The 11,853-nt window shown below is 45.1% G+C and overlaps 1 protein-coding gene across 1 annotated transcript in view; it reads right to left on the bottom strand.

Annotated features, from left to right (window-relative positions):
* LOC127576401 (uncharacterized) overlaps positions 1–11,853 on the bottom strand; it is an 80,342-nt gene that overhangs the window by 42,827 nt on the left and 25,662 nt on the right. Inside the window, exon 5 of the mRNA XM_052026912.1 lies at positions 9,732–10,627. Within this exon, the coding sequence (XP_051882872.1) occupies positions 9,732–10,627 (896 nt within the window). The remainder of the gene's footprint in view (positions 1–9,731; positions 10,628–11,853) is intronic.

Below are 11,853 nucleotides of genomic sequence, written 5' to 3'. Positions count from 1 at the left end.
CACGCACCTCATCAGAACTTTGGTGGAGAAGGTAAAGCACAAAATTAACCCTTGACAGAATAAACAAGGAGGAAAGGAAGAGATTCTGTGCGTCTCCTGCAGCCATAGGTTACAGGAATTCTTCTGTTTACGACACGTCCCTTTGGAGAAACTGTTTAAAATTGATGTGAGATGGTTCAATTGAATCTGACGATACCTTAGAGTTCTGCCAGGGTGTAATCCCTTATCACTGAATATTTTGTTCGTTGTCCAAGAATTTTCTTCCATTGTTGAATGAAAATTCAGATATTGGGCACCTTAAAATTTAAGTGGACGTTTTCCCAAGGGACAGAGGCAAGTACTAGTTGAAGGTACAGTAATGCACAGCTCCAGCAACCCAGGTTCGATCCTGACCTCCGCTGCTGTCTGAGTGGAATTTACTTCTTCTCCCTGTAACTGTGTGGGTTTCCTCCGAGTGCTCCCATGTCTTCCCACCTCACTGAGGCCTGTGGGTTAATTGGCCACTATAAATTGTCCCTGATGTATAGGGTGGCAGGATCCGGGAAGAGTTGATGGGAATATGGAGGGAATAGGTTGTAAGGAAAGTTAGTTGGGGAATGGGATTTCCACTCACTCGCATGGACTCAATGGGCCAAATGGTCTCCTCCTATGCTTTAACGAAAAATGGAACTGGTAACTTAATCCCTTGGGCACTCAAGTAGGGATTTTGTGCCTTTTGCCTTGTAACTGGGTGACTGCAGCTTTCCAAGGCTACAGGAGCTGATTGTGCAGAAGAGATCTGAAAGCTTTAAACATTTAAGCTTATCTGCAGTCATGAAAAGACAGGTAGCAATTTGCATTTTTCCTTTCAAACTTAACTCATTAGGGGTTAATTTCTATGCCGGAGTGAATTTGCCAGTGTGTCAGCAGTTGGGATAACCGAGGGGATCCTTCCCACACGAGGATCCTTCCCTCACTCCGGTGTGAATCAGTCAGTGATCCAGGACGGAACCCTGTTCCATTGGGGAGGGTGGCTTTGCTCACAGTGATGGTTGCTCCTTCATGGCAGAGTCAACATTCTGCTATTGGTGTTGGTTTATTATTGTCACTTGCACCAAGGTACAGTGAAAAACTTGTCTTGCATACTGATCGTACAGGTTAATTCATTACACAGTGCAGTTACAGTGAGTTAGTCCAGAGTGCATTGATGTAGTACAGGTAAAAACAATAACAGTCCAGAGTAAAGTGTCACAGCTACAGAGAAAGTGCAGTGCAATAAGGTGCAAGGTCACAACAAGGTAAATCGTGAGGTCGGAGTCTATCTCATCATATGAGGGAACCGTTCAATAGTCTTATCACAGTGGGGTAGAGTCTGTTCTTAAGTCTGGTGGTACATGCCCTCAGGCTCCTGTATCTCCTCTGAAATAAGCTGCAGAAATGTTTGGGCCTTTCCACAGTGTGAGCTCACAGTTTTATCAAACCACTGAGTCTTGTAGTGTTTTTCACAGAACACTGGGGTGTGTTCACAGTCATGGAGACGAGTGTGTGTTGAACAGAGGAGTAAATCAGTGAACTCCTTCCTGGTCACACAGCGGATGAAGATCCCTCCCCAGCCTCCTCCAAGAGCTCGGCAGCAGGTAGGAGCCCACCACTGGGCTGAAGCTGGTACACCCATCATCTCTTAAAGATACAGAAGGAGACCTTTTGGCCCATTGTGTCTATCCCAGCTCTCAGGGCATTTCCATCAGTCCTATTGCGCCATTTTATTCCCTGCCACCTTTTTCCCCCTCACAAGCCCATCAACTCCACCCTGATTCTCCAACACCCACCTACACTAGGGGCAGTTCACAGTGTGCCTGTGGTGCTGAAAGTAAGTTTTTCATTGCACCTCTACGTACATGTACTTGTGCAGATGACAATAAAATTGACTGACTTTGCAAAGATTCACTTGACAAGATTTTGTTCCAACAAAGGCTTTAATTTAGTTGGTGACATAACAAAGATTTTGTTCTCTATAAAGAAGGGTTCTTACATTTGGACACAGTCTTTCCAACACAAGAGTCACAAAAATCAGAAACAAATCATTGTGTTAATGGAAGGTGTGACAAAAACAAGCTGTATAAAATGGGAGGTAAACCTCTCTGGGGCACTTGCGCTCTTCCCATCTGGCAGCAAAGGTCATTGGAAGAAGGACTTGTAATTTTCAGCTTGTTAAAACAAGCGCAGTTTGATTTCGATTTACTGCATCCTTCCTGGGGGAGAATGACCCGCTGATTTCTTTCCCTTCACAGCCACAGTTCTCCCCACTGAAAGTGGCGCGTTCACTGTACCTCCTGCTGTATGGATTTTTGCACAAGTAGAACATAGTACAACACAGAAACAGGCCTTTTGGCCCACGGTGTCTGTGCTGACCGTGAAGCCAATTTAAACTAATCCCAGCTGCCTGCACGTGGTCTGTGTCCCTCCATTCCCTGCCTGTTCACGTGCCTGTCTAAATACTTCTTAAATGTTGCTGTCGTATCTGTTTCCACTGACAGTGTGTTCCAGGCAATGACCACTCTCTGTGTTTAAAACAAAAACTTGCCATGTAAATCCCCTTTAACCTTTCCACCTCTCACCTTAAAGCTGTGGCCTTTAGTATTCAACATCTCTACCCTGGGTAAAAGATCCTGACTATCTGTCCTATCTATGTCTCTCATAATCTTATAAACTCTTATCAGGTCCCCTTTCAGGCTACAATTCTCCAGAGAACACAGTCCAACTTTGTCCAACCTGTCTTTATAGCTGATACTCTCCTAATCCAGGCAACATGGAGAACCTCTGCAAAGCCTCCACATCCTTCATATAATATGGCAACTAGAACTGTGCACAATGCTCAAAATGTGGTCCAACCAAAGATTTATTCCAGCTGCGTCATGACATTCCTGGTTCTCTGGGAACCGATCCCCTTTGTTCTTAGAAGTTTGTTCAATAAGATTCTACAGATGTACTGTTAAAAGCATCCTAACTGGTTGCATCATGGTCTGGGACGGCAGGAATGTAAGAAGCTGCAGAGAGCAGTGGACTCAGCCCAATACATCACAGGCACATCCCTCCCCACCATCAGGAGTATCTACAGGAGGCAATGCCTCAAGAAGCCAACATCCATCATCAAAGATCCCCACCATCCGGGCCGTGCCATCTTCTCACAGTTCCCATCAGGGCAGGAGGTACAGAAGCCTGGAGTCTCACACCACCAGGTTCAGGAACAGCTACTTCCCTTCAACCATTTGGTTCTTGAACCAACCTGCTCAACCCTAATCACTACCTCAGTACAGCAACACTATGACCAGTTTGCACTACGATGGACATTTATTTTGTTCTAATTTTGTTCTTTATCTTGTATAATTTTATATAATTAATATCTAATTTATGGTTTTCTTGTGAGTATTTTGAATCTGATGCTCTGTGCCTGTGATGGTGCGGGAGGTAAGTTTCTCATTGTACCTGTGCGTACATGGACTTGTGCAGATGACAATAAACCTGACTTTGACTTTGTTAACTGGGGGAGACCTGTTGCCTTAACCGGTCAACCAGCATGCCTCTGTTGGAGGACACGATCGCGGGGAGAATGTACAAACTCCACACAGCACCGGACGTCAGGGTGGAACCTGATTGCTGAAGCTAAGAGTCTCTTCTCTCCTCTTCCATCGGGTAGAAGATACAGGAGCCTGAGGGCACGTACCACCAGACTTAAGGACAGCTTCTACCCCACTGTGATAAGACTATTGAACAGTTCCCTTGTACAATGAGATGGACTCTGACCTCACGATCTACCTTGTTGTGACCTTGCACCTTATTGCACTGCACTTTCTCTGTAGCTGTGACACTTTACTCTGTACTGTTGTTCCTTTTTTACCTGTACTACATCAATGCACTCTGTACTAACTTGATGTAACTGCACTGTGTAATGAATTGACCTGTACGATCGGTTCGTAAGACAAGTTTTTCACTGTACCTCGGTACAAGTGACAATAATAAACCAATACCAATACCGTCGAAATTCATGGAGGTGCTTGAACTGTGTATGTTTAATCTGCTCCTCTACAAATAGTCAAATTTAAATTGACGCTGGATGAACTGATTTTTTTAAAATGATAAATCAGTGCACTCTTCACGTTACTACCATCAGAGTGGAAGTACAGGAGCCTGAAGACCCACACTCAACATTTCAGCAACAACTTCTTCCCCTCCGCCATCAGATTTCTGAATGGTCCATGAACCCATGAACACTAACTCGTTATTCCTCTTTTGCACTATTTATTTATTTTTGGGTAACCTGGTAATTTTTAAGTCTTGCACTGTACTGCTGCCGCAAAAACAACAAATTTCACGACATATGTCAGTGATGATAAATCCTATTCTGAAGTACCGGGGTGGTGGTGGAGGCAAATAGGATAGAGGCATTGAAGAGGCTCTTAGACAGGCACATGAATGTGCAGAGAACGGAGGGGTATGTTGGCAGAACGGACTAGATTAGTTAGGCATTTGATTACTAGTCTAACTAGTTTGGCACAACATCGTGGGCTGAAGGGCCTGTTCCTGTGCTGTATATTCTATCGTCATCGCCGTGGCTATCCCTCGAGGTCGAGGATGATGGTCTTCGTTCCGTGTCACAGAGTGAAGACGCCTGTGCGTGTACTTGTTTAGCGTGTACTTGATATCACACTACAAAAAGCCCACGATACTTCACAAATCAACCAACTGATTCCAATGGCGTGGAAACCACGACGATCGGAGCTGATGGATTTGTTGCAGCCTTCGTCCGCCTTCACGGCCATTGAGTTCGAAGTAACTTCGTCCGCCTGTTCCACCGTTGAGGTCCTGGTTGGATTGTTCTTTGTCAGGGACCTCACCATCGACCTTACCGCCATGGGTGACCCTACCAGGAATGTAGCTCCAGATGGCATCGCTCTCGGGATCTCAGGACCACACAAGCTTCTCCACCACGACGAGGTGACAATCCACGGAGAAGTATGTTCTATAAGGTACCAGTAAACATGGGAAGGAAAGATATCCTTGATTCACTGTCCTTTCAAACTCAGTGTCCCACAGAAGATATCAGGGTTACTTGTCACACCTGTAGATAGATCCTGAAAACATCTTTTGGCTCTTTGTCTTTAGTTAACACCAGTCTTTTCCTTTAAGCCTGATAACAGAATTAATGTGCCGCAAGTTTGTTGCCCACTACTGTGGAAAGGGTTGGTGTTATATTTGACGTAGCTTAGAAAACATCTTTGTTTTCCCTCTTCCTCATCCCCACTCATTGTCATATTTTCCCTACTTCCCCCCCCCCCCCCACATCTTTTCACGTGGGCAGTGCAGTGACCAAATGCTGCCACCCCTTGGCTCCAGTGGCCCCGCGTGTTATCCTGCCTCCGGTTCCGTTTGCGAGGGTGTTCCCATTCTCCCTGTGATGGCGTGGGATTTCTCCATGGGCTCCCTTTCCTTCCACATCCTGAAGACCGACTGGTAGTGTGGGGAGCTGCGTGCAGCTGTCCAGAAGAAAGTCCTTGAAAGAATAAACTCCCCTTTGAGCCGAATGAATTAATATTCTGATACTCCTAATCTGGAGCTTTATAAAAAGAGAACAGAGCTCCAATTACAACATAGTTTATTATTAACATCTTCAATTGAAAATCTACTACTTAAAACCAGAAGTCAATTTTACATACATGATGACAAATCTGGTAAATTATTGGCCAACCAATTGAAAGCTACTTTATCTAAACGTCAGATTAATAAAATTCGTAAACCAGATGGTACCTACCAGATGGATCATGTTCAAATTAACAAATCCTTTCAAGAATTTTATTCTTCTTTATACCAATCAGAATCCTCCGAGGATCCTACATTAATGCATGAATTTTTAAGAGATCTGAAGATTCCCCAATTATCTTTAAATGAACGTTCTACATTAGATGCTCCCATTTCGGAGGAAGAAATAAAGAAAGTAATATTTTCAATGAACTTGGGTAAAGCATCCAGCCCTGACGGATATACAGCCGAATTTTTTAAATCCTTTTCTGATATTCTTGTTCCTTGGTTAGCCAAAATTTTTAAAGATGCCCTATCAGTAGGTAAACTACCACAATCTTTCTATGAAGCAACTATTTCTTTAATTCTTAAGAAGGATAAAGATCCCACTGATTGTGCATCTTATAGACCTATTTCTCTATTAAATGTAGATTCAAAAATATTTTCCAAAATATTGGCCTTTAGACTGGAAAAGGTTCTTCCACAAATTATCTCTGAAGACCAGACACGATTTATTCAGAATCATTATTTACATTTTAATATTAGGAGATTAATGAATATTATATATACCCCTTCATCCCAAATTCCAGAATGTGTTGTTTCACGAGATGCTGAAAAGGCGTTTGACAGAGTCAAATGGGTATATATATTCATTACACTTCAAAAATTTAATTTTAGCCCTAAATTTATATCTGCAATTAAAATGATTTATTATACACCAGTGGCTTCAATACTTACTAGTAATCAAAGATCTCCTTTGTTTAGGCTTTTTTAAGGTACTAGACAAGGCTGCCTGTTAAGCCCTTTATTATCTGATATTGCTTTAGAACCTTTGGCTATTGCACTCTGGGATTCTTCAAATATATGTGGCATTACTCGTGGACAGAAGATTCATATCTCTCCACGCAGATGACCTGTTACTTTATGTTTCTAATCTGGAGGAATTTATCCCCGCAGTACTATCACTACTAGGTCAGTTTAGAGTTTTTTCTGGCCATAGATTAAATCTTAATAAGAGTGAACTTTTTCCATTAAATATGCAAATCCCAATTTACAGGCAATTACCTTTTAGATTGGTAACTGACTATTTTATGTATTTAGGTGTTAAAATTACCAAGAAACATAAGGACTTATTTAAAGCTAATCTATTGCCTTTAATTGACCATGTTAAACAATTATTTACTAAGTGGTCTCCACTGTCTTTATCATTGGTAGGCCGAATTAATGCAGTTAAGATGAATATTTTACCAAAATTTTTATATTTATTTCAAGCGATTCCAACTTTTGTCCCGAAATCTTTTTTTGACACTATTGATTCTAAAATCCTTTCATACATTTGGCAGAATAAAAACCCAAGGTTAAGTAAGAAATATTTACAAAAACTGAAAAAGGGTGGTGGTATGGCCCTGCCTAACTTTATATTATTGGGCAATTAATATCAGATACTTAGCTTTTTGGATACAAGATTCAGATGTAATTCAATGCCCCAACTGGGTACACCTTGAGCATCAATCAGTACTTGAATTTTCATTAGTTTCTATTTTAGGAGCTTCACTCCCTTTTGCACTTACCAAATTAAGTAAACGTATGATTAACCCAATAGTTAACCCAATACGAATATGGTTTCAATTTCGTGAATTTTTTGGATTGAATAAATTTAACCTGTCAAGTCCCATTCAATCTAATTTTTTCTTTCATCCATTCAGAGTTGACTCAGCTTTTTCCATATGGAAAAAGAAGGGAATAATATGTTTTCGTGATTTGTTCGTTGATAACTGTTTTTCATCTTTTGAACAATTGTCTAACAAATACAATTTGCCTAGATCACACTTTTTTCGACATTTGCGGATTAGAAATTTTTTAAAAGCTACTATACCCTCTTTTCCGACACCTTACAAAACTGAAATTATGGAAAAAAATTTAAGTCTTAATCCTTATCAGAAGGGCTTGATAGCAATAATCTATGATTTAATTATGAAAATACGTCCAGAATCACTGGACAAAATTTCTTCCCTCGAACCATTTGTGGGTCGGTGGAATTCTCTAGCACGGGAGAGCTGTGGGAGCCAATCGTCCCCTGGAGCTGGTTTTCCCCAGGATGAACCATGACCTACATCCCTTTTCCCTTCTGCCGTCACTAACTCAGTCGACAGCGATGGCACATTTCAAACCAACAAGTGACCCAACATTGGCTGACACTTGTGGAAGAGATTTCCCAGCTTCGTCACCTGCTGTGCAGAGAAGTCTTTCCCAACCACCCTTCAGAAGCTTAACTTTTCTTCCCGGGTCAAAGGACCTCCCATCACCCTATCGCCCACCAAACAGTATCCCAGTAGTGTAGCCGTCAGTGTTGCTGTCACACAGCGCAGGGAACCTCGGTTCAATCCTGACCTCAGATGCTGCCCCTACAGACTTTTCACTTTCTTTCCATGAATTCCCACTGGAGAGCTCCAGTTCCCTCCCTCCGTTCCCAAAGATGTGCTGGGAGGTTAATTGGCAACTGCAAGTTCCCCCTTAGTGTAGGTGAGTGGCATAAAGAATCAAAAGGGAGTTGATGTAACCTGATCTATCCCCAGCCCAACACATTGACGCAATCATGAAGAAGGCACACCAGCAGTTCTACTTTGTTAGGAGTTTGTGGAGATTTGGGATGTCACCAACGACGCTTGCAAATTTATACAGATGTACGGTGGAGAGCATTCTGACTGGTTGCATCGCCACCTGGTATGGAGGAGATGCACAGGACTGCAAGAGGCTGCAGACTCAGCCAGCTCCATCGCGGGCACAACCCTCCCCGCCATCGAGGACATCTCCAAGAGGCGGTGCCTCAAGAAGGCGGCATCCATCATTAAGGACCCTCACCATCCGAGACATGCCCTCTTCACGTTACTACCATCGGGGCAGAGGTACAGGAGCCTGAAGACCCACACTCAATGTTTCAGGAACAGCTTCTTAACAGATTTCCTAACGGTCCATGAACACTACCTCGTTATTCCTCTTCTGTTGCACTATTTATTTAGTTTTGTAATTTATAGCAATTGTATGTCTTTGCACTGTACTACTGCCGCAAAACAACAAATTTCACATCATCTAAATCAGTGATAATAAGCCTGATTCTCATGGGCATGTGTGAGAGAGTAGGTTGCAGGGATACCGTGCAAGAAGCTGCAGGGAGTTGTGGACACAGCCCAGCACATCACGGACACCAGCCTCCCCTCCTTGGACTCTCGCTGCCTTGGTGAAGCAGCCGGCGTAATCAAAGACCCCACCCACCGCAGTCATTCTCTCTTCTCCCCTCTCCCATAAGGTAGAAGATACAGGAGCCTGAGGGCACGTACCACCAGGCTCAAGGACAGCTACTACCCCACTGTGATAAGACTATTGAACGGTTCCCTTATACGATGAGATGGACTCTGACCTCACGATCTACCTTGTTGTGACCTTGCACCTTATTGCACTGCACTTTCTCTGTAGCTGTGACACTTTACTCTGTACTGTTATTGTTTTTACCTGTACTGCCTTAATGCACTCTGTACCGACTCAATGTAACTGCACTGTGTAATGAATTGACCTGTACGATCAGTATGCAAGACACGTTTTTCACTGTACCTCGGTACGAGTGACAATAATAAACCAACACCAATAAGGAGAGGGGGAATGGGACTCTGCTGGAAGCCAGCATTGACCTGCCTGCCGAGCTGAATAGTCTCTGATATTGCAGTGTTATACACCTGGCTGACGCTGTCTCCCATCTTTTTCTCCCCCCCCATTTCCACTGAACACAGTCCCAGACATTAAATCGATGACAGACTTGGTGTCGAATGTCAGGCTGATTTATTTGACATTTATCCAGAACATTTAAACTCCAGGCCAGTGGTCAGGGCCGCGAGCATCAGCAGATACAACCCACAGCCGTCAGGAAACAAGCCCGGACGCGGCCGGTCCCCCGCAGTCACTTGTGGATTTGCCGGTGTTTCCGCAGACTGGACAAACCACCGAAGCCCTTCCCACAGTCGGAGCAGGTGAACGGCCTCTCCCCCGTGTGCACGCGCTGGTGTGTGAGGAGGTTGGACGACTGAGTGAAGCCCTTCCCGCAGGTGAAGCAGGTGAAGGGCCTCTCCCCGGTGTGGACCCGCTGGTGAGCGTGAAGGTTGAAGGTCTGACTGAACGCCTTCCCGCACAGGAAGCAAGTGAAGGGCTTCTCCCCGGTGTGGACTCGCTGGTGCCTGAGAAGGCAGGACGACTGAGTGAACCCCTTCCCGCACATGGAACAGGTGAACAGTTTCTCCCCGATGTGGACTTGGTGGTGCCTGAGGAGGTGGCAGGACCGGGTGAAGCCCTTCCCACACTCGGAGCAGGTGAACGGTCTCTCCGCAGTGTGAACCCGCTGGTGCGTGAGGAGGCTGGACGAGTGGGTGAATCCCATCCCGCACTCGGAGCAGGTGAACGGCCTCTCCCCGGTGTGACTGCGGCGGTGGATCTCCAGCTGGGACGGGTAACTGAACCCCTTCCCGCAGTCCCCGCACTTCCACGGTTGCTCCCTGGTGTGACGACGGCGGTGGATCTCCAGCTGGGACGCGTAGTTGAACCCCTTCCCGCAGTCCCCACACTTCCAGGGCTTCTCCCCTCTGTGACTGCGCTGATGCCTCGACAGTCCGGATGCTCTGTTGAAGCCTCGCCCACACTCGGAACACGTGAACTGCTCCTTCCCGCTGTGAACAGAGCCTTTTGCTTCCACATTCAAAGGGCGGCGATGTTCAGGTAAATCGAGCGTCTCTGGCAGGTCCTGACGTATCGTCTGGTTTGAGCTCCCTGTCTGTGAATCCTCCATCACGGACACCCTGTAAAATGACTTTAAAACAGAAAATGGAGTGAGAGGGCTATGAAATCTGGTTGAAATGTCGGGTTGAAATCAAATAAAACTCCAATAATCCGCAATCCAATCATTTGGAAATCCTGATGGTTTGGCAACTAGCTTACCGGAAATGTTTGCCGCTCTCCCTTCCAATTCACCGGGACCCTGGTTCCTGCAACTTCCCTCCACCCATCCAGCCCCAATTCCCGTGTTTCTTCTGACTCACGGGGCCCCAGTTCCTAAGCTCCCATTAAACTTGCCTCATTCGTTGTGAAATTTATTATAATACTGCGTAACATCCAAAGAAAAGTGGATTAAAAAAAGATGTTGGGGCAAGCACGGTAGTGTAGCGGTTAGCGTGACACTATTACAGTGCCAGCGACCCGGGTTCAATTCCGGCCGCTGTCTGGAAGGAGTTTGTACGTTCTCCCCATGTATCTGCGTGGATTTCCTCCGGGTGCTCCGGTTTCCTCCCACATTCCAAAGACGTACAGGTTGGGAAGTTGTGGGCGTGCTATGTTGGCACCGGAAGCGTGGCGACACTTGCGGGCTGCCCCCCAGCACACACTACGCAAAAGATGCATTTCACCGTGTGTTTCGGTGTACATGTGACTAATAAAGAGATCTTAATATTCAATTGTGTAATCCTGTAACAAGGAGACCGGCACACTGTTGCAAACATTGCATTAATTTGTTTATCCACCCTCCAGACTGAAGGTGTCAAGCAGCTGGAGAAAGCTAGAGGTCGATCTCACCGCTCTGCATTGCATTCAACTCCATTTGCAATTATCACTGATGTAAAACATCTCCGTTCATTTCCTTGTCTTGCTTGCCTTTCGTATTCCACCCCCCACTTCCCCAACTCCATCTCTGAATGCAGCTTCTTCCAGCGTCCACACTGAGACAATCTCCTGACGAAACCCTTCCGAGTTCCCAACCATCGTGGCCCAAGTCCTTGATACATCCTGATGTTTCCTCAGCTCCTGATCTGCCGAATCGCACCCTCTCCAAACCTCCCTGCCCTGAACCCATTAAAACCGTCACTCTCTCTCTCTCTCTCCCTAACTGTTCCGCATGGTTTACTCTGTTGCTTCTTCTGGGTTTTGTGCCAATTCACTCTTGTGACCCACAATGTCGACCCATGCTACCTGCCTTATTCAAAGCAAACAAGACCTGATATATTTAAGTCAGAGTGAACGAGGCCATAGACTGTGTTGTCCCCG

The sequence above is a fragment of the Pristis pectinata genome, chromosome 12 (genome assembly GCF_009764475.1).
Source record: "Pristis pectinata isolate sPriPec2 chromosome 12, sPriPec2.1.pri, whole genome shotgun sequence".
In the NCBI taxonomy this organism is placed as follows: domain Eukaryota; kingdom Metazoa; phylum Chordata; class Chondrichthyes; order Rhinopristiformes; family Pristidae; genus Pristis; species Pristis pectinata.
Note: the sequence above shows the minus strand (reverse complement) of the source record. Positions and strands in the feature narration are given on the sequence as shown.